This window comes from Daphnia pulicaria, chromosome 4 (assembly GCF_021234035.1).
Source record: "Daphnia pulicaria isolate SC F1-1A chromosome 4, SC_F0-13Bv2, whole genome shotgun sequence".
Taxonomy (NCBI): domain Eukaryota; kingdom Metazoa; phylum Arthropoda; class Branchiopoda; order Diplostraca; family Daphniidae; genus Daphnia; species Daphnia pulicaria.
Window position 1 is genome coordinate 1,807,537 of NC_060916.1, and position 27,620 is coordinate 1,835,156.

The following is a 27,620-nucleotide window of genomic DNA, read 5'->3' on the forward strand; positions in this document are numbered from 1 at the left end:
CCAGAGCCCTCCCCTCCTCCTGGTTTCACAGCGGGTGAGTGACCACCGGCGGGCGTTGGTTAGTGGTTAGTTAGGGAAACGTGGCTACAGAAAAGAAGGGAGCCCAGAAATGCACTTGTCATTTAATCTAACTACACAATTTATCAGTCTTGGATTACAGCATTCTCTCGTCAGTTTTCAGTTTCACAAATGGAGTCCATGATCAGTAGCGAAGGATTGCCCTGTAAACAGAATGAACATTTATTTGGATGACAATAATTTTCAATAAGATTGTAGCGACAAAAAGCAATACCTCAAATCAAGAAGTAAGTTGTAAGTAAGTAAAAATGGAATCAAAGGTAGCAGCCAACGGGTTTTAGTAAACAAGGGACCTTGTTGACCGTATAGTCCTTGTCCTTTTTCTTGAAAGGACATCCAGAAACTTCTCATAAATGTAGACAGAAACTCTCAGATCTGAAAAGAGAACAAGGTTTACTAGCTTTATTTTTTTTTAAATTCCGGAAGTACACCGGAAGTAAGCGCTAGCGCATTAACCATTGAGCTGTCGTAAATTTAAATCAAATATTCGTAATCTCCATGAAATTTGGGGTCGATTTAGTGTGAATCAAACGAAATCCAAAATTTGACCAAAATCGAGAATTTTCCTGAACTATAGTTCAGGAAAATTCTCGAAACCGGAAATACGCGTACGTACAAATAAAAACATGAACTTTACCACAAATTTAACGAGGATCACGAATATGTGGTTGTTTTGTGCGTCGAGTGAATATTTACTGAACTACTTACTGAAATGAGAAAACCGGAAGTAGAAAAAAAAGCAAATATAGAAAATTTAACAAGTGAGCTTTGTTGGTGGAATAGTAATCGTCAGTTTTCACTATTAATCTTCCACATAATAATTGCCAATAAATGTTTAAGGAGATTTGCAAAGTAACTGAAACTGACTGTTTTGAGTTTTGACAGCTGAAAATGAAAAGCCATCTAGCGTTAGAAAAAAGAAACGTCTAAGTAACACTTTGTTGTCGCGCAAGAAGGGCCTGATTTTTGAATGATTACACAGACGCAGAGTTTAACGCAAGTAGATTATTAGTAAATAATCTACGAAAGTAAGTGAATTGTTGGTTACCTTGGTATAATCCCGTGGCGAGTGACTGCAGTTGTGTCACGGACGGACGGACGAAATTCCAAAAACACCGCAAATGTGAGCTTCATAATCCGCCGGCTTCGATAGCGGCCTCTACTGCATTCCTGCCTCCTGTCGCCTCTACTACATTGATGCATTCCTTGGTAGCTACCACCTGGTGATAAGAAAAGTCTGGTTGTTAATTTTTACTTCAAATAGATGTCGTACAAAGATTATCAACAAGAAATATGTCAAATGAAAAGGTAGTGATTACTGTGGGTGTGCTTGCGTTGCCCGAATGAGTCGAAAAGTTTATGCTGTTTTTGTCACCCAACACTTTGAGTCACACATTAGCAGAATCACTATCCTTTCCAACCTTTTCCCTCAAGTGCCAACTCTGTTTTTTTTAACCTTTTTTACTGAGCCATCTCTGAGCCATTTTCAAATAAACGGATAAACCCTTGTGGCTTTTGTCTGTAATTCAGGTTCTTGAAATCCAGTTCTTGTCTGTAAGGTACATCATAGAACCCAAGCCCAATAAATATTCCAATGTTGGAGATCTTTTGACAAAGCTGATTCTGGAAGCTTCTACAGTGGAATCGTGGATTAAGATTATCAATGTTTGTTCTCAAACGCCACTCACATGTTTGTCTTGGTCACCTCTGATTGTCGGAGCATCTTACTGATGCCAGTTTACAGTTTAACTGGATAATCAGGATTCAGGAAGCATGATGTTAGGACATTGAAATCCCTACAACCACATCCTAGAACCCACATACTCAAAAACAATTGGCTTCAGAACAACACCAGCTACATTTGAAAATGCAGAAAAACATTTCACTGAATAACTTACACAATGAATCGAAAAGACTGCTTCCTAGTTCTGTAGGCTACCAATGGTCAATGTAATTGAACAGGTGTATCACTTATTGTATAGTGTTTACATTAGAAAGCCACATTTTGCTTGACAACTTCCATGCACCTATCTTGTAGATGATGTTACACTTATCACTTTTCTATTTCAATCAATTCTCACTCAACTATTAGTCCTGGTAATCAACGTTTGTCTGTCTTGTGTGTCATTTTTGGTGAAAACATTTCATGGTGGAACCGGAATGGTTAAATCTATTGCCACGACATGATGTCGTGGCAATACGGTCGAAACTGTCTATTGCCACGACATCTGTCGTGGCAATAAAGAGAAAATTGTCTATTGCCACGACACGCCACGATACGCCTATACTTCCTCTCTGATCTTTCATATCGTGGCAATAACACGAAATTTGTCTATTGCCACGACATAATTTTTTTTTAAATTCGACATTCACGCATGTTAGGTTAGGTTAGGTTAGGTTAGGTTAGGTTAGGTTAGGTTATGTATGTCAAGTTTTTTACAGTTATTTTCAGCAGTGATAGCCGAATGGTCAGCGATGAATGCCACCATGCGATAGCATGCGTTCGATTCTCCGTCGAGAGGGTAATTTACTAATTTTTTATTTGGAGATTACAACAAAGGTTGAGTTTCACGGGATAATTGACAAGAAAAATGATGCGGGAATTATGCACATGTAGTTTTACCCTATTTAGTAGTTTTCCTAAACATCTTCTGTGGAACTTAATACGAAAACGCATGTCGTGGCAATAGACAAAATTCGCGTTATTGCCACGATATGAGAGATCAGAGAGGAAGTATAGGCGTATCGTGGCAATAGACAATTTTCTCTTTATTGCCACGACAGATGTCGTGGCAATAGACAGTTTTGACCGTCGCGCCACGACATATGTCGTGACAATAGATCTAACCAATCGGAATCATGGCCTGGAAGTCAACCCTTTCTTATCCGAACCGACTGGCAACTACGCCATCTATGGAGCTTGTCAGTAGCTCAGGCTCTGTTGCCGAACCGATGCTAGACATAAACTTAAAAAAAAAAAAAAAAAACCAGACGGTCGGTAAGCGGGAGTTGATGGTCGTTTTTAAAACATTTAAAAAAAAAATCCGGTTGTCATTTGAAATTAATGATCGAATATTTTTTTACTTGTAACTTTCCGATTTGAAAATGAAAAGAAAAATGTGTTTGCTTTGCCATTTTGTTTGTTTTTTTGTTTCCTTTTTGTATGCCTTTTGTACAGTTACACATAATATGGAGAATTATATGTAAAGATATAGATTATAACCATAACGAATATTGTAATAATAATGCAATAATAAAGAGAGAGAGAGAGATGGCGGTCGAGAATGACCGTTCTTTTTTCTTTAAAGGGGAGGCTTGATGTTGAATTTAACACGAATTTAAAATTTTTAATGGGGAAAAGCAAATTACTGCCGGCCAAAGAAAAATCCCCCAAAAAATTTGAAAAAACAAAATTAATTGAAAAATTTTTAAATTTCCCGCCAGGCGACAATTCCTATATAGACCTTATTCCAATGAAAAGGTATAAAATAAAAAGGAAAGAATGAAAAAAAGAGGGGACCAGACTAGACTTTCCTTTCCTCCCTATTCTTCCCTCGGGCACGATTAACCCGACAAGCCTAATATCCATGTACTGTGGGGCGAGCCAAATAAAAATCTTCTGTTCACGGCACCCCTTCACACTGCAACGCGACGCAAAGGGGTCGGCTTGACCCATACCTTTTCATTGGAATAAGGTCTATAGTTGAAGTTTATGTATGTACAGGGCTCACACAGACACACAAAAAAATGTTGGGTGGACAAAATTAAAACAAAATTTAATTTATCCATAAATTTCTTCCTCAATTTGAATGAACAAATTTTAATTACTTGGAACCCCCCCAAAAAAACCTTTTTTTTTGCTAGAACTGTACACGAGAAAGTTAAAGAGAAAGATTCAAGACAGACAGGAGGTGTGTGTGCGTATTTTTATATCTTACATCCACAAAACTTTTGGGGAAACTTTGCAATTTAAAAAAAAGTGTTTGACCTCATCCATTTGGCTCGTCAAAATTCAATTGTTTTTCGCGCTATCCATTTTTGGTTTCATTTTTGAAGGGGATTATTTCAGCTCGAATCGATTATTATGGCAGAGTTGGTTGTTGTTGTTGTGCAAAAAGGTTATTGTTACTAAATGTTTTCATTAGAGGCCGAATTTCTTGAATATCAAATCTTTTCCTTTGAATAAAAGGCCCTCGACTGGATTTTCCGTCGTGCCGGACGTCGTCGTCGTCGGAGCGGCCGCGGTGGCAGAGCCTCCACCGCCGCCCATCATCTTCTGGATGATACTGGGCCCTGTTGATTGTTGTTGCTGCTGCTGTTGTTGCTGCTGGTTGTTGCCGCTTATCCCGAAAAAGGAAAAGTGAGAAGACAGGGGTGCGGAAGTTGGCGCTGTCGTCGCTTGTTGGGGCGCGGCAACGTTGTTGGCGTGACCGTAAAGGTGGTTGTTGGCATCGGCGTTCATCATCATCATGTTGTTGAGGGGAGGTTGACCGGGATGTTGCTGCTGTTGCTGTTGGATGACGGGCGGCAAGCCTCTCGTCGTCTTGTTCATGGGCAAATTGTGGATGGGTCCACCCGTTCCACCGTTGAAATTCGGTTGTTGTTGTTGTACGTTCATGCCCTGTAGTTGTTGTTGCATGGGATCTGCCATTCCGTTGTTGTAGGCATAATCCATCGAATCCGGTCTTCCTGTTTGAATTCACAAATCAATTAATAATCCAATTTTTTAAAAGGTAATCAAATTAAGTTAAATGAATTACCTTTAAATCTATCGTCGACGTCGGAGAAAGAGTCTTCTGCGTAGAAGCGTTGGTTATTGATCGGGTTGTTACTTGTTACTCGAAAACTCAAACCAAAAACCAAATCATACAAAAGAAAAAGAACAACAACAACTGTTTTCCCTTAAATACTATGCGATTCCGTTTTACTTGTAAATTTAAAATTTGCTCCTCACTCGCCAGCACGAACTACAACACAGGAAAAAAAATTAGCGGATGCTTCTACTAATTAAAGTAGTAGTCATTAGATCACATTATAATATACAATACATCTATATACATAATATACAGTTAGTCTAATCATACTTATTAGATTAGTCACCGATCGATCCGATCCTCCGATTCAAAAAGATTAAAGCGATATGTTGACATGTTAACCCGATCGAATCAAGCTTCTTGGTTGCAGTTAGGTCGATTAACGCAATCTCATTTGATTGGCCTTGAGACCTTCCGTTTCAATCAATTCTCCAAGAGGCTCGACTGGACTCTCAAATACAGTTTTACTTTAGACAGAGTATGATTGCCCGGTTGGCTACAGCTGTTAAAATATCGTCCATGGAAGTGATGAGGAAGCCGAAGATGTTGATGAGGATCGACTGTAAAATGAACCTGTCTGTTTGAAGAAATCGTCCAGCTACAGCACACATCATCCTTCACGTGAGTAGCAATCCAGCTCCACATTTTTCCTGGAGAACCTATCCACCCGGACAGCAGTATAGCAAGAGAGCGCTGTGAAACAATCAGAGATGCACGCGATGTTTGATTTGAGGAAATTCCACAGCCGGATTATGGTGAGGTTTTCTTGAACCTAAAACAAGGCTGACGTTAGAGGAGTCGATCAGTGTATAGGAGCACCATATTAAAACTTTTGGAAGACGACGAAAATACCAATTGCTGGTGACAACGGAAACAAGTGAACCAATAAAAGAAAAACCAACTGTAACCTAATGGCAAACAACAAACGCCGCACTCACCCAATGTCGAGCGGTGGGCCTTCCGTTTTATCGTGCGTTGACGCTGGAACACTGGAACTGTCTTTATACAAGTTGGTCACTGCTGGATTGAAAACTTTCAATTCGCTAATCTTTATATTTAATAACAAAACCCCCACGTTCACAGAATTTGTAAACTGAGCGTCTTTCACGTGGGAGAAAACCAGAGAGAAGGAGTGGAACGTTCCAAAGGAATTACTTGTCCATTTCAATTAGCGAAAGTACATCAATGAAATTACTGGTTTCTGTTTCTTATCCAGCGTACGTAAATCATGCAATTTTTCTTACACACATACAAAAAAAATCCATTCTTTAAGGGGGGGGGGGAATCTACCAACACTAGGTCCCCTTTCCCAGTTACACGTTTCCAGGGTCTGGCCTAACCCCCCTTTTCACTCACATGATGCACTCAAACAATTGCTCCTCCATATGCTTTTAATAAGGTCAGGCATATTCATCTTCATCGCTTTCAGGGTCAGCTTCCTTCAGCCACGTAAAAAAAGATTTCATCATCTGGAGAGCCACAGCTTTGTCTTCACGTTCCAAAGGATCATCAGTACACGCCCACGATTCAAAGCTCTCTTCAGAAACGACGTTACTGTCATAGAGAGTCTCGAAGATGCCTTGAATTAAACCTGCAACCATAAACGTTAGAAAATCCAATCTTGACACAATATAAAAGCAAATACCTTTGGGATGTTGTCGTTGGGTCACTAAAGCCTGAACTGCGAAAAGCAGTTGAAGCTCACGATCAGCGATATTGTCAACATACCTCCTTAACACCTTCGTCCGATTTTTCAAGACAGTGTTGTTCAGTTTACTGTCCTTACCACTTCCTACATATGTGAACAATTTTGTCATTGAAAATTTGTATTGATCAATAAAACAATTTCTCGCCTTCAATAGAACTCTCCATTACTGCGGTGGCCAAAGCACGAACGAAAGCGGAATTCGTCACTTCACCAACATATTGTTTCTGCAATAGGAAAACAAACGAGCAATGAAAATCCGAGAATAAAAAAGAAACTAGAAAAATAAGACCTGAATCCAGCTACAGATGTCGTCTGTAGTTTTTAATTGGGTTGCGTCTCTCAAGTACTTATCCAGGCTGTGTTGAAAATTAGTGTTAACTTGACTGGATGGAGTTGCACTACTGTTGGAATTGCCAAAACTGTCACTGCCCCTTGGTGTAGAATCGACTTTGGAAATCACTTCGTACGTACCGGAGTGCTGCTTTTCACCACCAACGCCACCGATCAACGACTGAGCCATACCACTTGAGGTTACTTGACCCCAAGAAATGAGGCCTTTACCTCCAGTGTCTAAACTAGTAACTGCTTGATCAGCATCTCTTGCTGGTACCTACAATTAACGAACGAAAAAAAAAATAAATCAAAATCAAGCCATTGGTTCAGAAAGAGGACAGAAAAAAAGCAATACCTTAAGTATCCGAAGTTGCGTTATGTCTAACTTAACATTGCCACCTCTACTATCACTATTATGTACGGAAGTCCAGCGATAGTCAATGGAATCTGAGGATAAAAATTTTAAAAAATTTCTTAAATTTGGTCGAACTGAATAAACTTGATATTCTACTACCACGAGAACGTCTATCCATGGGAATGAAAGGTTCCTGGAATTGGGAGTTTTTTAACTCCATCTTTTGCTCTTCACGATCTTTGTGAACAACACTGTAGATCAAGTCGATCGTCTTGGGATTAACGTTTGGACTTTGTTGATACTGCTGCTGATGTACACCCAATAGTTTATCGGCGATTATTTGATTGCGTCCCATCTAAAGATTGCCGCTTTACATTACTCACTATCGTATGAGTCACAATGTCACTTTAATTTTGATTGCACACCTTATTTCGAACAATTTCCAGACTGGGCAGGCCTTCCGGCTTTTTCTGTGATACTGGATGATTCAGCAGTTGTAAAAGGAAAAGGCGTCCGTAAATCTTTTTCCGTTCTAATTAACCAAACTCCATTAGTCAATATCAACCAAATTCAATGGGAAAAAGATTTGAATTTTCCGCTTTATATTTGATCGAACACTTTACCGTCCTGTTTGGTAACTTTTTGTGATTGTGCTTGATTTTGGTCGTCATCCATCGCAGTAGTTAGTGGTGATTCAGTATTCTTCTTCTGCTTAAAAGTATATAAATATTGGATGGAAAATTATTAAAACATTTAAACACAACTATACCTCATCGTTTGGGATTTCTCTGGAAGTTCTATCAACTAAGTTCTCAGATAACTTCCAAATATTTGATTTTTTTGTAGTCGACCCCGAATGGAATTCCCTGTGCGAATTTTTTCCATGTAGTTCGGTATACCTGTATCGCAGTAAGCTACAGTATAGGACAATGACAATAAACTATGGTATTAATTAGTTAACTTCTTTTTCTCGAATTCGCCTTCATTTGGCTCTCCAAACATAAAGCGCACATCTAGCAGCATTGCAGCAGACTGAAATACCTTAGCAACAACACTGCAATAAAAATAATTAACAAAATAATTAGCTAGGACAAATCGGTATTACATCCAGTCTAGTATATACCACGTTAATGTTTCAGACTTAGTTAATGATTCCAAAGGCGGCACATTTTCTGCCCAGCTTAACAGCTTCTGGGTCGCACCTTCAAGGTGAGCTCGAGCAACAGGTATGTCAGTTATCTGTATATACAACATTACCTTAATTTGGCAAACTATTAACACTAAATCAATTCTTGAAGACATATACCTCTATTTTAGATTGCAAATCTTGTTTGTTCTTTCCCAAAACTTCCATCAAAACAAGCAAAAATGAAAGATCTTCTTCTACTCTTTCCAGGATAAATCCTTGCTTGAGAGCATATAATCGACCTTTGAATGGCAATAATTTTAATTTACGTACATGTGGAAAAAGATTTTCAAGATTAATTACACCAGTAACTGATACACGGATCATTGGATTCGTAATCATCGGCAATCTCCAGATATGGTTGTATACTTCTCAAGTTTACGGGTAAATCAGCAACTGCCAAAGAAATAGCCATGGTTGGAACAGGTACCTAATGGGACCAACAGCGAACGGAATCGTCTCAAAACTGACCTGTAATCAAAAATAGTTTTTGTTTTTATCTATTTTCTTTTTTTTTTTTCAAATTGTATGTAATGAGTCATCACGTCTTATCTTATGGTTAGACCGTTAGACGATAGAACAATGAATACGAAATAATCTCTTATCATAGTATCATACGTCGCTGTCGCTCACACATGATGATCACGCACTTATTCAACGACTTTCGAAGATGTCATTTTCGAGACATGGCATTTTCTCTTAAATTTTTATCACAATTATGATAGAAAAGCCAAAGAAGGAACTTTAGAAGTTGGCCGATGTATAAAACACAAACCTCTACCACCTTAGCACATAGCGTTTTCTATGTTAGTTAGGAGTGTAACACTATACGTAAAATGGAATGGCACGGAAGAAGCCATACGAAGATAACGAAGGGGTTCGGTGTTATAGTATAGTCGCTTGCGTCACTTGTGACTCGCAAACCTCCAGCATGACCAAAACAGTAAACAATCTACAGAGTCGAACCATCGCTTTACTATCCGGCTTACGGAGGGGAAAAAGCTGTTGCGCCTTGCGCTTCGTTCAGATCGGTTGTAAAAGGAACTAACTTACGTGCTCAGTCTACGGATCTATAGACAATCTAGGAAACAGCATAGGCCACGGAGGAAGATCCTGGAAACTCATACTTGGATTTTTCGTTCACATAGTCCCAGAAAGGTAGAAATGAAATAACATTTGTAATTAGCTTGCACAACTTAACGGTAAACAAACAACTATCGGCATGAATGAGTTATATTCCATAAAAAGAATGTTTTCGGGAATTATTACAGCCAAAAACAATAACTACCTGAAATATCCTTAAAATTATTATATAAAAAAAAAATATATATCTTACGCAGTTCTCATGTGAACACTGATTATCACCACAGGATCGGTTAGCTAAGAAATTCCAAGAGTATTGATAATAATGAACCTAAAAATTTACCTGATTGAAGTAGGAACTTTGTTATCGCTAGATAGGAGAAGCCGTTGGATAAATCGACGAACGTTATTAAACATTCATTTGCAACCACCTCTTTTCATCGGACGTCACCATCATCTTGTCGGTTACTACTCCGGTCTGGTGTCTTGTAAGATCTTGCGCATCCAGCAGTTCGGCTCTGAAACATCTAGATGAAGCCTCTTAATGACACAGATTGTTCTTTTCGATTAATTAGATGATTCCTCAGTTTTCGGTGCAGAAGTTGACTTGTCTCCTGATATGGAGTTGCAATCAGTGTTTTATTCACACATAAACTGGAACTTGTGATTTCTGCAATTTCAAGCAAAATTATATGTCTAGCTCAAGCAGTTCTGGTTGAGGTAACTGTAACTTTGAATCATGCTTGAAATCGATCCCTGAGATGCTACCAATGCTAGGGAACATTGGCCCACAGAAAAATTAATTCTTTGTAACCCCCTCCATCTTCAGCAGATTTTATAATTGGAACACATCAGAAACTATACAATATCCTACATGTTATTTTTCTTCTAACTATGGATTTTGGAATCTCGGCATGTTTCTAACAGAATGGTTTCTCACGCTTTTGTTTTAACCATGGTTTCAAGTTCAACGTGTTAAGGACACCTGTCATTTAAAGAATTACGAATTATTTTCATTCGAGAACCAAAACTTTACATGCATGTTATATGTCTGATTTTGTTTTCCAGGCGAGAAGAACGTTGTACGTTGACCATGGACTTTGAGCTGACGTTGAGTGAAAACTGTTGAAAAGTGAATTCTGAATTCTGGAGAAAGTGGGAAGCAAGTTTTTAACCTAATAACAAACAACAAACGTCGCACTCACCCAATATCGAGGGATCATTGGCCTTTATCGTGTGTTGACGCTGGAACACCGGAACTGCTTTTATACAAGTTGTTTGCAGCTGGATTGAACACCTTCGATTTGGTAATCTCTCTACTTAATAACAAAACCGCCAACGTGGAAGAAAAGAAGGAGCGGGAATGAGTGGAACGTTCCAAAGGAATTACTGGTCCATTTTAACTAGCGAAAGAACAGTCAATGAAATTATTGGTTTCTGTTTCTTATCCAGCGTACGTAAATCGATCATGCAATTTTTTAAACACATACAAAAACAAACAAAAAATTTCATTTAAAAAAAAAATTTCAGGCTGGTTTTTTGTTTTAATTTGACGATGAAACGAATCGAGAAGAAAAAACAAACTAAAAAATTATTCAAATAATACCTTTCGCTTTCCTCTGACCGATTCTTTAATATCAACAATTTTCTCCTTCTTTTTGTGGATAAAAAAATCCACCCAGACATTCAGTTGAAAAGGTCCCCTTTCCACTTACCTTACAAGTTTGCACACTCTGGCCTCACCCTTTACCCACCCTCACACGGTACACACACTCACACAATTTCTCCTTTATATGCTTTTAATAAGGCCAGGCATCCTCCTCTTGATCGCTTTCAGGGTCAGCTTCCTTCAGCCACGTCAGAAAAGATGTGATCATCTTGAGTGCCACAGCTTTGCCTTCACGTTCCAAAGGATCGTCGACAGACACCCACGACTCAAAGCCCTCTTCAGAAACGACGTTACTGTCATAGAGAATCTCACAGATGCCTTGCAATAAACCTGCAAACATAAACGTTTAGAAAATCCAATCTGGACACAATATAAAAGCAAATACCTTTGGGATGTTTTCGTTGGGTCACTAAAGCCTGAACTGCGTAAAGCAGCTGAAGCTCACGATAAGCGATATTGTCAACATACCTCCTTAAAACTTCCGTCCGATTTTTCAAGGCAGTATCGTTCAGTTTACTGTCTAAACCACGTCCTAAATATGTGAACAATTTTGTCATTGAAAATTTGTATTGATCAAAAAATATAATTTCCCACCTTCAATAGCATTCTCCGTTACCGCGGTGACCAAGGCACGAACGAAAGCGGAATTCACTTCACCAACATATTGTTTCTGCAATAGGAAAACCAACGAGCAATGAAAATCAGAGAATAAAAAGGGAACTAGAAAACTAATACCTGAATCCAGCTACAGATGTTGTCTGTAGTCAATTGGGTCGCGTCTCTCAAGTATTTCTCTAGGCTGTGCTGGAATTCGATGTTAACTTGACTGGCGGGAGTTGCACTACTGATGGAATTGCCAACACTGCCACTGCCCCTTGGTGTAGAATGAATTTTGGAAAGGAATTCGAGTTCCTGAAACGATTACAAATGTAAGATATTGTAAATTGAATTCGACGATGGATTTTAAACCACTATTAAAAATTACCGTATGTTGGGCGAGGAACGAATTCAGATCCACAGAAGATGGTAGAACACTGGTTAATGGTGCATTCGACATGATAAGTATTCTTTCAGCTCCAGTCACACCCTGAAAAGAAGGAAGTTAAAATTGCTATAAAATTAACTCTATGCCTTGTGTAAGCCAAAGTTTAACGAAAAGTTAGGAACAATCTTAGTACCATTCGGAAAGGCAAATTACTGTGGCACTTTATCTAACGCATTCAATGATTAAACAACATCAAGGGCGGGAAGGAAGCAAGTAAATTATGGTCAATGCTAAACACACCTGTACTCTGACTAATTCCTTCAGAACTGCAGCTACAAAATTGACAACCAAAGATGAACTCAGGGTCAATGATAACTTCGAAAGAAACTTCAAATTCATCACGCCTTCTTCGAACAGAGGTTCAACCAGCTCAGCCAAATATTCCCACAACTTGGGAATGTCCACAATGAAGTCTTCAGCCGATTGGAAGAGTTCAGTAAATCTGAAACAAAGAGAAAATTTAAAACCGCAACGCAAAAATTAGCAATAGAAGGCGAACTCACCCTTCCACAAGGTCAGAGGAATTAAACAGTTTTCTTTTAACCATTTCCTTCAACAAAGCGCCTGTCGCTCTTCGTTCTTGTTTATTATGTTTTAGTACGTGCAGCAAGCATTGGTTGATAAATCTGGCTATGGTCGATGGATGCAGCCATTCCTTCATGTTGAAAACAGCATCCTAAAAAGCAATTATGTAACCCACATTTTTATACGACCTTCAAAAAGCCCAAATATATTTATATTTACTTCAATTTTCTCATTCGTGAAATATTCACCTAGAATCGAACGAGATTTTCGCTCAATCTGTTCGTCTGTCACGGTAGATTTACCAAAAAAAACATCTAAAAACCATAGAGTAAAGTAAATCAATTAAGACTTAAAGCCTTTGAGAATTGCCTTCTTCAATACTGCTATTACCTTCGCGTGATAGCGTTGATGGTCGAGCCGTTTCGCGAAAGACGGGACGAGTAACGGAGTTTTCACAAGAAGGCGGTTGACTACGTAAACCAAAGAAACCTGTTTTTTTTTGTTTTTTTGTTTTAATTTGAGAAAAAGATAATAAATACATATTTTTTTAATTGGCTAAAAATTGAAACTAATAATCGATTGAAACTGTAAGAGCTTCAAGCCTGCTGAGCTTGGTAAACCATCACAGTTGAACAAAGTATAACAGTTGTCATAATTTCCGCTACAAAACAGAAGGATGTGAGGAAATCAATGGACGTAGCCTACCGGAGTTCATTTTTTGTTTACAACCACCAACGCCACCGATCAACGATTGAGCCGTATCACTTGAGGCTACTCGACGCCAAGAAGTGACGCCTTTACCTCCTATTTGATCAGCATCTCTAGACGCCTACAACAAACGAACATGAACATGAAATCAAAATCAATCCGTTGGTGTAGAAAAGGGACAGAATAAAAGTACAATACCTTAGGTATCCAACGTTCTTTGCTGCCGCCTCTACTACTGCTATTCTGATCGGAATTCCAGCGATAGTCACTGGAACCTGAGGGTAACAAATAAAAAATGTATTAAATTTGGTCGAAATATCTAAATCAATTTAGTATTCTACCGCCACGAGAACGACCACCCAAGGGACTAGAGGGTTCCTGGGATAGTGGGTTGTTTAACTCCATCTTTTGCTCTTCACGATCTTTGCGAACTATCTTGTAGATCAGGCAGATCTTCTTGGGATTAAAGTTGGTTCTTAGTTGATACTGCTGCTGATGAACACCCAATAGTCTATCGGCGATTATTTGATTGCGTCCCATCTAAAGATTGCCGCTTTACATTACTCACTATCGTATGAGTTACAATGTCACTTTAAAATTTTAATTGCACACCTTATTTCGAACAATTTCCAGACTGGGCAGGCCTTCCGGCTTTTTCTGTGATACTGGATGATTCAGCAGTTGTAAAATGAAAAGGCGTCCGTAAATCTTTTTCCGTTCTAATTAACCAAACTCCATTAGTCAATATCAACCAAATTCAATGAGAAAATGATTCCGTTGATATTTGATCGAAAACTTTACCGTAATGTTTCGCAACTTTGGGTGACTTTGCCTGATTTTCGACGTCATTCATTGCAGTAGTTGGTGGTAATCCAGTATTCAAATAAAATGTTAGATGGAAAGTTATTGAAACCTTTAAACTGTGAAAACACAATTTTACCTCATCATTCTGAAGTTCTTCGGAAATTCCATCAACTAAGTTTTCCGATAATTTCTTGCTATATTGGTGGTAAATGTTTGATTTTTTTGTAGTCGATGCCGAATGGAGTTCACTATGCCAATTTTCTTCATGTAAGTTGGTATACCTGTATCGTCGTAAGCTATAGGACAATGACAATGAATTATGGTAATAATTATAGTTTACTTCTTTCTCTCGAATTGGCCTTCACTTGGATTTCCAAATACGGAGCACACATCTTGCAGCATTCCAGCAGACTGAAATACCTCAGCTACAACACTGCAATAACAATAGTTAGACAAAATAATTAGCTCTGATTTGAAAAACGAACAGGTATTATATACAGTCTAGTGTATACCACGTTAGTATTTCATACTTAGTTAATGATCTCAAAGGCGGCACATTTTCTGCCCAGCTTAACAGCTTCTGGGTCGCATCTTCAAGGTGAGCTCGAGCAACAGGAATATCAGTGGTCTGTATGAAACATTACCTTGAATGAACAAACTATTAACACTAAATCTTTTTTCAAGACATACCTCTATTTTAGACTGCAAATCCTGTTTGTTCTTTTCCAAAAGATCGATTAAAACAAGCAAAAACGAAAGATCCTCTTCTACTCTCTCCAGGATAAATCCTTGCTTAAGAGCATATAATCGGCCTTTGAATGATAAAAATGTTTATCTACTTAAATGTGGAAACCGATTTTCAAGATTAATTACACCAGTAACTGATACACGGATCATTGGATTCGTAATCATCGGCAATTTCCAGGTATGGTTTTATACTTTTCAAGTTTCCGGGCAAAGAAATAGCCATGATTGTATCCAAATTCTGTTGGGACCTACAGCGAGCAGGATCGTCTCAAAACTGACCTGAAATCAGAAAGAGTTTATTTATTTGAAATTGTACGTAATGAGTCATTACGTTTTATCTGCATGGAGATTAAGGCAATCGATTACGGAATAATCTATCATACGTCGCTGTCTATCGCACATGACACAGACGGTGATTTTCGAGGTATCGCATTTTCTCCCAACTTTTTTTATCATAAAATCATGATAAAACAAGCAACATCCCAGCCATTAAAATTGTGTGCATAGTTATGAGAATTCTAGGTAGAGACCTCATTGGAACTGGAAGTGACTTATCAGGATGAGAAAAATCAATGAAATTATTCTTATTTTATCACTATACACGAGCAAACATGCCATGCTTTATGCTTGCTAGTTGCTACTGAGGGAAGAAGGAACTAGATAGAAGTTGACCGATGTAAATGTATAAAACACAAAACCCTACAACCACGCAAAACGCATTGTTGATGTTGGATAGGGGGTGGAACATTTAAAATAATGTAATGGCATGGGAGAAGCCATAAGAAAGATAGCGAAGTGGTTGTAGTTCGGTGTTTTAGTATTCGCCTGCGTCTCGCAAACCTCCGGCATGACCAAAACAGTAAAATCTATCGAGTCGAACCATGCTGCTGCACTTCTTTCAAGACAACTACTTTCTAGACCGGTGGCAAGAGGAACTAACTTACGTGCTCTGTCTAGACCTACAAAGAATTTAGGCCCACGATTTAGCCGTTCACATCTCAGAAAAGGTAAAAATGAAATGAGATTTGTAATTTTCTTGCAAAATGTCGCGGTAATTAAACAAATATCGGCACGAAAGAGATGTTTCATAATTACAGTTTTTTTTTTGTAATTTTTACAATCAAAATTAGAAACTACCTAAATTTGGTAGTTTATTAGTGTTATGTCCTCATGTGAACACCGAAGATCACAACAGGATAGATAAGCTCAGAAAGTTCTAAATAATGAAACTAAAAATGTACCTGAGTGAAGCAGAAATTTCGTTATCGCTAGATGTGAGTAGCCGGTGGATCACTGGACGAGAGTTATTAACTATTCATTTTCCCCAACCTCTTTCGGCGGACGTCACCACCATATTGTCAGTTGCTACTCCGGTTTAATAAGATCTTGCGCATCCAGTTCGGCTCTGAAACATCTAGAATCTAGATGAAGGTAATGACACAGATTGTTCTTTCGATTGGTTGATGATTCCTCAGTTTTCAGTGCAGAATTCAACTCGTCTCCTGATATGGAACTGCAACCACCAGTGTTGTATTCACATATAAACTGGAACTCGCAAATTCTGCAATTTTAAACAAAATTATAATATGCCTAGCTCAAGCAATTCTGGTTGAGGTAACTGTAGTTTACTTTGAATGATGCTTGAAATTGATCACTTAAGGAAGTTCCTGTTTTCCATTGGAGGTGGAGGCAGCTTTAACAGTTACTGTACACTGGACTTCTTGTTGTAGGTTTTCCTATTTGAAATGGCACCAATGCTGGGGAACATTGGCTGACAGAAAAATAATTCTTTGTAGCACTATGTCTTCAGCAGATATTTGAAATCCAACACATTAGAAACAATCCAATAATCTATATGTTATTTCTTGTAACTATGGAACTTTGGAATCCTGACATGTTTCTAACAGGATGGTTTCTAACTCTTTTGTTTCAACCATGGTTTCAATTCCACGTGTAAGGACACCTGTTATTTAAGGAATTACGAGTTATTTTCATTCGAGAACCAAAAATTTACATCTATGAACTTTTGTACAAACCGTGCTAAGTTGTAACTTGTAGCTGGGAAGTCTGTAACTATGACGTAAGAAGTCTGTTTGATTACTGATGAGACGGACAATGGACGTTGTGGCTTGCTGGGACTTTCGAAACACTAATGAACGAGTCATCAAACAAAATATGCTGTGGTGCCCCGAAAGCAATTGGGGATAAGTTGCTGCAACTTCTGTTTGATGCGTCGCAGCCTTTTCACATTGTTGAGAGCCATCTGGTAGTCGTCTTCCATAGTAAACGATCGAATTGCTTTGATTAAGGGGTCCAAGAAAATGTTCTTCCATTGATATATTTTTAACTAGCCTATGAGGTTAATTAACTCTAACCTGCTGCCCCCACCCCTACCCATGAACTTACTCAAATTCAAATACGATTTGAAATTTAATGAGTACATATCGATTTGATGTTCACGTAACGTTGGCATCTCTGCAAAACTTGATATGAATAGAATATTTAGTCTCGCATCTTAAATTTTTTTAAATAATTATTAGGTAAAATCATGTTCAAACTTCAAACTTGAAATCGATCAAGTTCATTGATTGAATTATTTGATTGTAGCTAACGCAAGCAAACAACAGCACAAAAAAAAAAAAAACAACATATCGCGAGGACGTGAGATTTTTTATATTGCCATCGACTGGCCAAACGACGACAGAGCACTACATCGCAATGAAACTGATTGAAACTTGATCAAATTGATAGCTGTGATTGGCGTAAAATGACGGAGATCGTGACGCAATTGAAACTTTTGAATATTCGTAATTTCAGTTGTGTTCGACTCTCGCTAGATGGCGAGGACTACATTATTTAGATTGCATGACCTGGGGGGTGGGGGCATGGTGGCTTTCGGCAATCAAACAAAAAATTAATAGGAGAAGAATTAAGAATCGCTGGTGTGCTCCAAAACTTGTGATTCATGCAAGTATAGGCGATTTCGCAAAATGAACATTTTCAAGGTATAGGCGGTGAAGTAGACCAGATAAAATTTTGTATCGTACTTTTCATCGAATGAACTTCACAGCAAGAATTAACCAGACTTTTTCGTCGGCAAACGTAGCGTTAGTTATATGTTCTTAATTCCTCTGTATATTTTTAAGCTGTCACATACATTCGTCAATTTAACTGGATACGTTTGACTTTCGGCTACTATCTGAATTCTCTATGAATTCAGGAGTAGTAAGATAGCATTCCTATCCGGAACATTCCGAATGTACTACAACACGCAAAATAACTGGAATCGCTACCAGAATTATAATAAATGCTGTTCGAATTTAACCGATGATGAAAGTTATACAATTAAACTGTAAGCATAAATGTACATTCTTGATTAACACTATTAAAAATCACAAGAGGTTGTGAAGCGTTGAATCTATCACATAGTTCATTACAACAAATTTGACGTTTTTATTATTAAGTGTTCATGCAATCGAGCACATGGGAATTTTTTAAAACTACGCCATCCCAAGCCCAGTAATCCTCGACATTGTGCTGCTTTCCGCGCCCAAGAAAAAACCATTCTTAACTCGATTTTTGTAACTTCAACTACTTTTTCATTTTATACGATACTTGTTTCAATTATTAAAAAAAAAAATAAGGTAATGATAGCAAAATTGATGGCCGTGATCAGTGGAAAATAATGGAGATCGTGACGCAATGAAACTTTTGAATATTCGTATTTTCAGTTGTGTTCGACTCTCGCTAGATGGCGAAGACCACATTATTTACATTGATTGACCTGGCGGTACTTGGGTGTGCTTTGGCCTTTGGGCAATTAAAAAAAAAAAATTTGTAGTAGAAGAATTCAGAATCCCCAGAGTTCTTCTCCAAATCTTGTGATTAATTCAAGTATGGACGATTCCGCAAAATTAACATTTCTAAGACATAGGCGGTGAAGCGCGTCAAGTTTAAATTATTTCACCATAGTTCCCGTCAAATAAAATTGGCAGTCGGGACATACCCGCCTCTTTCGTCGGCCACTGAATAGGGATTGAAAGGTTCAAAATACGAATTAATGTGAGTGAATTTAGAAAACTTTTCAGCCTTCGGATCATAACTAATTAGGAGCAAAAGATAGAAGATATAGACTGAATAAACACTTGGTTAATCATAATGCTAATCACCAGTGACTTATCAGAAATTCTACTTAAATGTTGCCCAAATTAACCGAAATTGCTGAAACCATCATAGTTTTGGGAATAATACCACATTGATATTGCATACAGGGTTGTTAATATCGCCGCGATGAACGATGAAATCGTCATCGGAAATGAAATTTTTTGTTCGAGCGATTATCGCGCGATAGGTTTCAAAATGAGTATCGATCGATAATCGCGTTTTCATCGCCGATGACGCGATAGCGATAGTTTTTTTAAAACTGCAGACTGCTTAAAAGTAGCATTAAGTTACAGCTGAAAATGGATGAGCACTACAGTGGTGTTATTCGCCCATCCAAGTTTTTTTTAATACCACGTCTGAGCTGGAAAACAAGGGATATTGTTAATATAGTTTTTCTGCTTTTGAAAAAAATTTGCAAAAAAATATTTTATAATTGTTTTTTGAAATTTTGCAACGTTGTAAAAAGTATCGGCGACTATCGGCGATTATCGCACCGATACTTTTTTGGAACTTCATCGTTCGATAGCCGGCAATAAAAAAAAACACCAATATCGCTATCGCAATCGGAAATACTTATTTTTTGCGATATTAACAACCCTGATTGCATATCACTCGTACTAAACCAATGGTGAAAGTCGCGTATTTAGACCCAACGGAACAGTTACATGTGCTTGACTAGAACGATTAATTTTCACATTGCTTAACCTGAGGGAATGGTTGCTTTCGGCAATCAAAAAAAAATTAATAGAAGAATTAAGAATTGCTGGAGTCCTCCAAAACTTGTGACTCATTCAAGTATGGACGATTCCGCAAAGTGAACATTTTCAATGCTGTTGGCGTTCCTGAGCCCGCCAAGAGCGTGCGTTTTAATTTGGACCTGGCAACGCAGCGCGAGGGGTAAGGGAATCGGAGACGAAGGGCGGAGCTTACCACCACGCTACGACTTGGAATCCATTCGTCGCGAGAACCACATCTCCGCTCCGTAATTTTCCTTTTTTGCTTGGCTTCACCAGCGCTTGCAGTTTTTTCGTGTCAACTAAAACTAGTTTAAATTGTTTGTGTAATTTCTGTGTGCGTGTCTTGAATTGTGGGGAGCCCACGCCGGGATCTCCTTTCTGGATCGTAACTTTGTGTGTTGAGACGCGTGGTCTGGCAGCCATTGTGTCTCGTTTCGTCTCGTTTTTTCCTGTTCGTGCCGTGTGTTTCATGTCCATTGGAAGGCAACCGGTGGACACGTTGAAATATACATCGGTTTAATCTTCTGACGTTTGTTCGTGTCCTTTTCCGTCCCGTAACCGGCGTGGTGTGGCAACATTTGGTGCATCGACCGGGAAGCCGAATCCCGGCACGGCGGCCATTACCACGCGGTCGGCGTTTCATCTGGCCATCGAAGGAGAGCTGCCGATATCAACAGCCATCTCATCCCGCTGCCCAGCCGTCGCCGACATCGAAAGTCCCGCGTGGCAGAAAATTCCGTTGCAGTTGCTGATTCTTCCGGCCCTGGAAGAAACTGGCCAGCTGGCAGTTTACGTCGCAGCCGCCCAGATCTTCAACCCGAAGAAAGCAACATTACAATTATTATATTTCATTTCTTGATCGTCCGTTTGTCCTGTTCAATATAATAATTGCTGTGTGTCGTGTGACGAGAGTCCATTGGTCGATCTCGTCAGATCGTCCGTGGATCTTCCCCCGGTTTGTTTGAACTCATTGGTCGATCTCGCCAGATCGTCCGTGATTTCTCCTTTTCTCTCCCGCCCGATTGCGTTGGTCGGTTCCGCCGAACCGTCCGCAAGATCCTGTTTCACTCCGTCGTCTTTCCTCAACGCCGTTCCAGGCAGCTGTCACAGTGTCCAGTGTCCAAGTGTCCAGTGTCCAGTGTCAGTGTCCAGGCTATCCGGCTATCCAGCTATCCAGCCCGTCGTCCGTTTCCGTCTGCTGTTTCTACACTCCAGTTGTTCCAGCAGCACAGTTTGTCCGGCTTCATTGCCCGTCAGCTGACCCTTTATCCCCGCTCAGTTTGTCCGGCTCGTTGGCCCGCGTCAACTGATTAATTTTCCGTCCAGCTTGTCCGCCTTTCGGCCAGTGTCAGCTGGTTTCATTTGTTTGTTTGTCCGGCCGTTGACTCGCGTCAGCTGCCTTTCCCGCACAGTCTGTCCGGCTTTCGGCTGGTCAACTGGATTTCTTTCCTTCCGTTGGTCGTCCCTCACCGTTAACCAGGCTAATCATCCGCCTTGGTCGGCATCGTCCAGCTGTATAGACGCCTCGTTTATCTCGCGTGCCCAGCTCTTCAGCTCCACCATTCCGCGTAAATTCAACAGCGACGAGAAGAAGAAGAAGGACAATCTTACCAAAAGCAAAAAGAAGAATACCAAAACACTTCTGGCGGCCAGAGAAGCGGCTATTGCATATTTCGCGCGCGTCGACGCCGCCGCTGCCGACGAAGCCGCCGCCATCGAAGCGGCTGCCGCCGAAGCCGCCGCCATTGAAGTCGTCAACGTCGACGTTGAAGAACCCGCTGACGACGCTGCCGTTGCTTTGGTAATAGGCATTGCCGATCAACATTCGAGGCCGCGTCTACCAGATTTTGTACCTCCGCCAACTTCACGCCGCGTCGTTTACCGTCCTTACGACCGGTGGCCATCACCAGAGGAGCCACCTACACCACCAGGCGAGCCGGAATCAGAGGAAGAGGATTTCATCCCCAATCTTTCCGACTGCGAGGTACGAAGTGAGGTGGGCCCTTCTTCCGACGACGAAGCACCTGAGCCGACATCGCCGCCACCGCCGACACCACCGTCGCCCCCTCGTAGAGTGGTGCAAATTAGGAACACCAAGACTAATAAGACGCGTTGCGTCGGCCTGGATCAACTCTTCCGCCCGGAATCACAAGACAAGATCGTCCGTCGCAAATAATCCGCCGCTTCATTTAATTGTAACCTCATTGTGATTTGATTCATCGTTTGTATTTCTTCACTCGTCCCGCATCAAATAAATATCATCATGGCTGAATCTTTAGTTCCGGCTCTCACTTCAATCGCCGAAGAGGAGGAAGCAGTGTCTGATCCTGATGCGATCACCGATCCCGCTCGTCTCAAAAGATTCAGGACCACCTCCAAGATGGTCCATACGAATTCGGGAAAGAATCTCTTGAAATCAGTTAGAGTCGGCGAAGATCGGGACACCGTCCGAGCTTATCGTGTCATCTACGTCCGCGATTTTGACAGCCTGGAGCAGCATCATGATCGCTACGTTCGGTGTAACGCTCAAAACTGCTCACAGGATGATCTCGATGGAGAAAGAGATTGGATCCAAGCCGTCATCTTCGACCACCAGGCAAGTCTGGCTGTTTGTGACAATTATTTGGCTCAAACTAATCCCAAACCACCCTCCACGGTTTCGAGAGCCTCATCACGGCATTCCAGCGTCTCCTCACGTCAAGCTAGAATTCACGAAGCTGAACGAAAGGAGAGGGAAGCCCAGTTGAAGCTCCAACAAGAGGAAGACGAGACCAGACGCAGAGAAGAAGAAGATGCGAAAATCAGGGAAGCAGAAGATTACAAACGCAAGGTGGAAAGTGAAAGAAGACAACGCGAGATACGCGACGAGATAGATCTACAGCGTTTGAGCGGCGCAATCATGCGGCAACAACTGAACGATATTGCCGTCGACGATCAGGCAGCACCAACACGCGCTTCATCCGTCGTGAGCGGTTTATCGAGAGTTAGCCGTGCTTCATCGCATCCTTCCATCCCGAATAATTCGACCATTTTCGCTCAAACTCCAGCCGCGTCTAAACAAGCGTCGACCACGACAATCACGGCTCCGATATCCAGAACCATGGCCACTCCGCGGACGCAGCCAAGCGCCGTCGTGATTTCAACGGCTGCTCAAACTCAAGCGATGACCACACCGTTAGTCGGATCCGTGGCTAGGATGCCAACACCAACGAGACTCTTCAGCCAACCGGCAGCGACGGTGCCGTCAACACCAAAGCCGACCCTTTTCGGCAGATTACTTCAAGCTATCACGCCCGGCACGCTTACACGTTCCGCATCCGTGCCGCATATTCCCTTGAATACAACCGCGTCGAATGTCATCGTTACAACCAGTATAACGAATCCGATGTTCTCCACACCGTCGTTTACTAGAGCACAGCCGGTCACGACGAGTCAGCCCATGTCAACGGCTTCAAACGTCGTCACTCCGCCAACGTCGTTCTTCCAGACTCCTATACCGACCGTTCCGCCAACAACGACATCGGCAAACGCTCCGATTCCTACGTCGGTAGTTCCTCAAGCGCCTACATCGACTGTACCATCGTTCGCCCCACCAACTTCCACATCAGTTGCCGCTCCGGTCTCTACATCATCGGCTTATCCGTTCACGCCGGTGACTACAGCCACCATGCACGTCCCGACGACCAGTAATGCGACGCACGTCCCAGTGTCGGTCCCGTTGCCACCCAGGTCCTCAGCTTCGGTCCCATTTCCGCCCGGACCTTCAACTTCGACTCCGTTGCCACCCGTGTCTTCAGCAAGCGCTTCGTCGTGGTTTTCATCGTGGAGGAACGTTGGTCAACCGAATTTATTCGGGCCAAGGCAACCGGCCCAGCCACCGTCCGCTCCGCCGGCCCAGCCACCTTCTGCTCCGCCGGCCCGGCCACCTTCTGCTCCGCCGGCCCAGCCACCGTCCGCTCCGCCGGCCCAGCCACCTTCTGCTCCGCCGGCCCGGCCACCTTCTGCTCCGCCGGCCCAGCCACCTTCTGCTCCGCCGGCCCAGCCGCCGTCTGCTCCACCGACCCAGCCACCGTTTGCTCCGCCAACTCAACCACCGTCTTTCCCGCCAGCGTCTAGTGCAAGCCACGCTTGGCCCCCGAATCCGCCGCCGACCACTTCAATTCAGATGGGCACGGTCCCCACGAGTTCGATTCCGACAAGTGCAACGCAAGTCACCTCCGCGCCACCTTACAGCACTAGTCATGTGCCGGTCAGCTTAGGTCCGTCATACGGTCCGGGTTTGTCCGCCTACAATCCGATTGTGTCTACAGCTCCATTTGAAATGGGTTCGATTTACGGGCCGGCCACCACGGCTGCACCCCCGACCTCATCGTCATATACGCCATCAACCAGTCTTGGACACGTCCCAACGTTCTTTCCAAGAGCCTCGGCACCGCCATTCGTGCCAACCAGCCTGACATTTGCGTCCGGTTTCCCTGGACCTTCCGCTCCTCCACCGACAACCCACAACCCGCACGGAGTTTATACGCCAGACGCCTGGATCCATGGCCTCAGTGCTGTTCACGCTGCGCCAAGCCGTTCGAGTATCAAACCACCGCGGATGAAGGCGCCGAGCTTTGATGGAGACCCTCGAAATTGGCCAATGTTTATTCAGATGTTTAAGGTCTTCGTTCACGATGCCGTTAGTTCCGACGCGGAACGAATCGCTCATCTTCACGACGCCCTTACTCCATCGATTAGAAAGGACATTGGTGGAGCGTTGTTGAATCCCGGTCTCTACCAACACGCTCTCAACGAGCTCCAGAAACGATATGGTAATCCGCAAATCGTCTCTCAGGCTTGCACCGAATCAATCCTGAAACTCCGGCCCTTCAAAGACAACGACTTTAATGCCCTCCGCTCCTTCTCCGCGGATCTTCACTCCGTCGTGGCGACGTTACGGCTTGGAGGGTATGGAATTGAGCTTTACAGTCACTCTACTCTCTCGCAGCTGGTTGCCAAGCTCCCACCGGCTCTGAAAAGTCGATGGGGTGAGAAGAGTTGGGCGATGCAACCTGCGCTCGCGTCCATCGAAGACTTGGACCAATGGCTCGACGGAGTTGCTATGGCCGAAAAATCCATCCGGGCCAGTTCAGTGGAATCGTCTCATCAGCGGCCCGTGAAACCGACTGAGGAGAAGCGACGTACGCACAAACCGAATGTTTTTAACATTACGTCAACGAATCCCACAAAAACTGACGCCGAGGATAAACGCCCGAGATGCTTAGGGTGCAACAGCACGCACCAGCATCGGCTAAAGGACTGCAGAAAATTCAAGGATTTGCCAGTCGAAAAACGAGCCAAGATAGTGAAAGATTCGAATCTTTGTCTTCGCTGTTTAGGTAGTGGTCATATCGGCAAAGACTGTACAAAGCCCGAACGCTGTTCCAAACCCGAATGCGATGGGACTCACCACTCGTTACTGCATGGAGCTCCACGGCTTTTCCCTAAAAGGACGGATCCCAAGCCACCAACTCCAGCTACATTCTCGGGTTCAATTGCATCGAGATCGTCCGGAAGCCGAATTTTACTGCCGATCGTTCCGATCATCCTAAAGACGGATGGGAAAGAGTTCCCGCTCTATGCTCTTCTTGACTCCGGAAGCGAAATTTCCGTGATAAAGGGGGAAACGGCGAACCTTCTCAATCTACATGGCAGAGTGGAGAGGGTAGCGACGAGAACGGTCAACGGCGAGACGAAATCTGTCGATCGAAAGATCGTCAATTTCAGTGTTTCTTCGACGGACGGTCGTTTTTCTTTCGACATCTCGGATGTTCACGTCATGGAAACCTTCGAACTGAACAAGCGATCAATCGACCTTGCTCGCCTGAGCAAGCAGTGGCCTCATCTCGTTCACGTCCCAGTTTATCCGACTACGCAAGAAGATGTCGCCATCTTAATCGGCCACGATCATCCAGCAGCCATCGAAATCTTCGAGACCCGAAAGGACCCCTTCGACCAACGAGCTCCTCGCGCTTATCTTACAGCTTTCGGTTGGTGCATAGGCGGTCCAAGTGGTCGACTCGATAACGGAGCAAGTAACTGCTATCACTCCAGCACGGCCGAAAGGGATTGTGACGTCATGCTGCATCAATTCATCGAAGCCGACACGTTCGGGACGAAGCCAAACGTCGCAAAACCAATTGGTGCGGAAGAGAAGCGAGCGTGGGAGATCTTGAACAGCACTACCAGACACACCGGTGAAAGGTACGAGGTGGGTCTGCTCTGGAAAGCGGATGATTCCGTTGTCCCAAACAACTTCTTTTCCACCCAACGGCGATTTTCTAACCTCGAAGGTAAATTCGCCAAAAACGAAGAACTTGCCGAGACTTACCGGGCCGTCATTAACACCTACGTCAACCTGAAGCACGCCCGAAAATTATCGAAGGAAGAAATTGACTCTGGTCCAGATGGGCGAACCTGGTATTGCTCGCATCATCCCGTCTTCAATCCGAACAAGCCGGGAAAATGCAGAGTCGTTTTCGACCTGTCCGCCAAGTACAAAGGAGTGTGCCTCAACGACGTTCTTTTGAAAGGTCCTGATCTTCTAACCAATCTCATCGGCATTCTTCTCCGATTCCGACAGCATGCAGTTCCGATCGTCGCCGACGTGGAAAAGATGTTCCATCAAGTGCGAGTGAGACCTTCCGACGGGCCGGCTTTCCGCTTCATCTGGCGTGATCCAGGTGATACTAAACCTCCGGATATCTACCAGATGGACGTACATCTCTTCGGTGCTGTCTCTTCACCGGCCGTCTGTGCCAACGCACTACAACAAGCCGTCAAAGACAGCAAAGATGCGGAATCGCTGCTACCCCAAATCACTCGACATTTCTACGTGGATAATTGGCTAGCGTCCTTTCCTTCCACCACCGAAGCTATCTCGACTGCCCACCGATTGACTGAAGCTCTGAAGGTTGGAGGTTTCCCATTGACGCAGTGGGCCACTTCCAACGAAGCCGTAAGGAAGTCACTTCCAGGGATTCAGCAGGAAGGAGCATCCATCAATATGGACTTGGACGCCGATCCGATCGAACGAACTCTCGGTCTAGTCTGGGATTTCCGTCGCGACGTCTTCGTCCTAGGTGCAAAGGCGGATCCTGGTGGAAGAACAAAACGAGATCTTCTTAAGTCAATTTTCAGCATCTTCGACCCCCTCGGCTTTCTAGCGCCGATAGTTTTCCAAGCGAAGGTCCTCATGCAGGATATATGGCGCCACAAATTCGATTGGGACGACGAGCTAAGCCAAGATCTTATTGACCGCTGGATCCGATGGGCAGAAAATTTGCCCTCACTCTCCGGACTCGTTTTAAAACGATGCATCGCTCCCAGCCGAGAAGACATCGTAGCGACCGAACTACACGTTTTTGGAGACGCCTCAGAATTGGGCTTCGGCGCTGTCGCATACATCCGATTTTTGTTCAGCGATGAATCAGCCAGTGTCCGGTTCATCATCTCGAAAGCTAGAGTCGCTCCGCTCAAATTCCTGACGATCCCACGTCTAGAACTTAATGCTGCCGTTCTTGCCGCGCGTCTCGGCGCACAAGTGCGTACGGAGCTTGACATCGTCTTTGACCGAACTCTTTATTGGACCGACTCCACAACCGTCCTCAGCTGGATCACAT

At 42.5% G+C, this 27,620-nt stretch overlaps 4 protein-coding genes and 1 long non-coding RNA gene across 10 annotated transcripts in view; 1 reads left to right on the top strand and 4 right to left on the bottom strand.

The window, feature by feature from the left end:
- LOC124336181 overlaps nucleotides 1–27,620 on the top strand; it is a 455,543-nt gene that overhangs the window by 235,022 nt on the left and 192,901 nt on the right. The window lies entirely within an intron of this gene.
- The window catches only part of LOC124336700, a 580,524-nt gene that overhangs the window by 137,596 nt on the left and 415,308 nt on the right, over nucleotides 1–27,620 (bottom strand). The gene's annotated exons all lie outside the window — the stretch shown is intronic.
- Nucleotides 37–2,221, bottom strand: LOC124336599. Its single transcript, XR_006917108.1, has 4 exons — nucleotides 1,977–2,221; nucleotides 1,127–1,298; nucleotides 351–453; nucleotides 37–221 (listed from the first exon to the last, which is right to left on the bottom strand). It is a non-coding gene; the product is annotated as an uncharacterized LOC124336599 (long non-coding RNA).
- LOC124336097 (eukaryotic translation initiation factor 4 gamma 3-like) lies at nucleotides 3,201–17,223 on the bottom strand. 6 transcript variants are annotated; one of them, XR_006916998.1, is made up of 25 exons: nucleotides 17,092–17,223; nucleotides 16,685–17,018; nucleotides 16,297–16,616; nucleotides 15,182–15,334; nucleotides 14,999–15,120; nucleotides 14,839–14,936; nucleotides 14,649–14,741; nucleotides 14,445–14,589; nucleotides 14,306–14,336; nucleotides 14,117–14,223; nucleotides 13,846–14,044; nucleotides 13,703–13,779; nucleotides 13,502–13,625; nucleotides 13,187–13,285; nucleotides 13,016–13,110; nucleotides 12,775–12,947; nucleotides 12,512–12,713; nucleotides 12,212–12,313; nucleotides 11,962–12,138; nucleotides 11,821–11,896; nucleotides 6,538–6,684; nucleotides 5,831–6,483; nucleotides 5,466–5,664; nucleotides 4,839–5,394; nucleotides 3,201–4,767 (listed from the first exon to the last, which is right to left on the bottom strand). XR_006916998.1 is itself a non-coding variant. In XM_046789738.1 (22 exons), the coding sequence occupies exons 4-22, from the start codon at nucleotides 15,276–15,278 to the stop codon at nucleotides 11,357–11,359; spliced, it is 2,358 nt and encodes a 785-aa protein (XP_046645694.1). In that variant the 5' UTR covers nucleotides 15,279–15,334; nucleotides 16,297–16,616; nucleotides 16,685–17,018; nucleotides 17,092–17,212; the 3' UTR covers nucleotides 11,355–11,356. The 6 variants fall into 6 exon arrangements, 2 of the variants coding, with proteins under 2 accessions (XP_046645694.1, XP_046645692.1); XR_006916997.1 differs by having other exon boundaries at nucleotides 4,839–5,045; nucleotides 5,163–5,664; XR_006916999.1 differs by having other exon boundaries at nucleotides 3,201–4,763; nucleotides 4,839–5,664.
- Nucleotides 6,890–10,956, bottom strand: LOC124336247. Its single transcript, XM_046789975.1, has 13 exons — nucleotides 10,763–10,956; nucleotides 9,528–10,227; nucleotides 8,778–8,945; nucleotides 8,595–8,716; nucleotides 8,412–8,527; nucleotides 8,250–8,342; nucleotides 8,058–8,202; nucleotides 7,912–7,999; nucleotides 7,714–7,820; nucleotides 7,448–7,643; nucleotides 7,289–7,380; nucleotides 7,072–7,210; nucleotides 6,890–7,001 (listed from the first exon to the last, which is right to left on the bottom strand). The coding sequence occupies exons 3-13, from the start codon at nucleotides 8,887–8,889 to the stop codon at nucleotides 6,940–6,942; spliced, it is 1,272 nt and encodes a 423-aa protein (XP_046645931.1). The 5' UTR covers nucleotides 8,890–8,945; nucleotides 9,528–10,227; nucleotides 10,763–10,956; the 3' UTR covers nucleotides 6,890–6,939.

Coding starts and splice junctions, on each gene's coding strand:
- LOC124336247 (XM_046789975.1), bottom strand. CDS start 8,889: ATGGCTATTTCTTTGGCAGTTGCTGATTTACCCGTAAACTTGAGAAGT. Junction 8,000..8,057: donor GAGAAATCCCAAACGATGAG/GTATAGTTGTGT, acceptor TATACTTTTAAG/CAGAAGAAGAATACTGAATC. Junction 7,644..7,713: donor TGGAAATTGTTCGAAATAAG/GTGTGCAATCAA, acceptor GGCAATCTTTAG/ATGGGACGCAATCAAATAAT.
- LOC124336097 (XM_046789736.1), bottom strand. CDS start 15,278: ATGGCTATTTCTTTGCCCGGAAACTTGAAAAGTATAAAACCATACCTG. Junction 15,121..15,181: donor TCCGTGTATCAGTTACTGGT/GTAATTAATCTT, acceptor TATCATTCAAAG/GCCGATTATATGCTCTTAAG. Junction 11,897..11,961: donor ACATCTGTAGCTGGATTCAG/GTATTAGTTTTC, acceptor TTCCTATTGCAG/AAACAATATGTTGGTGAAGT.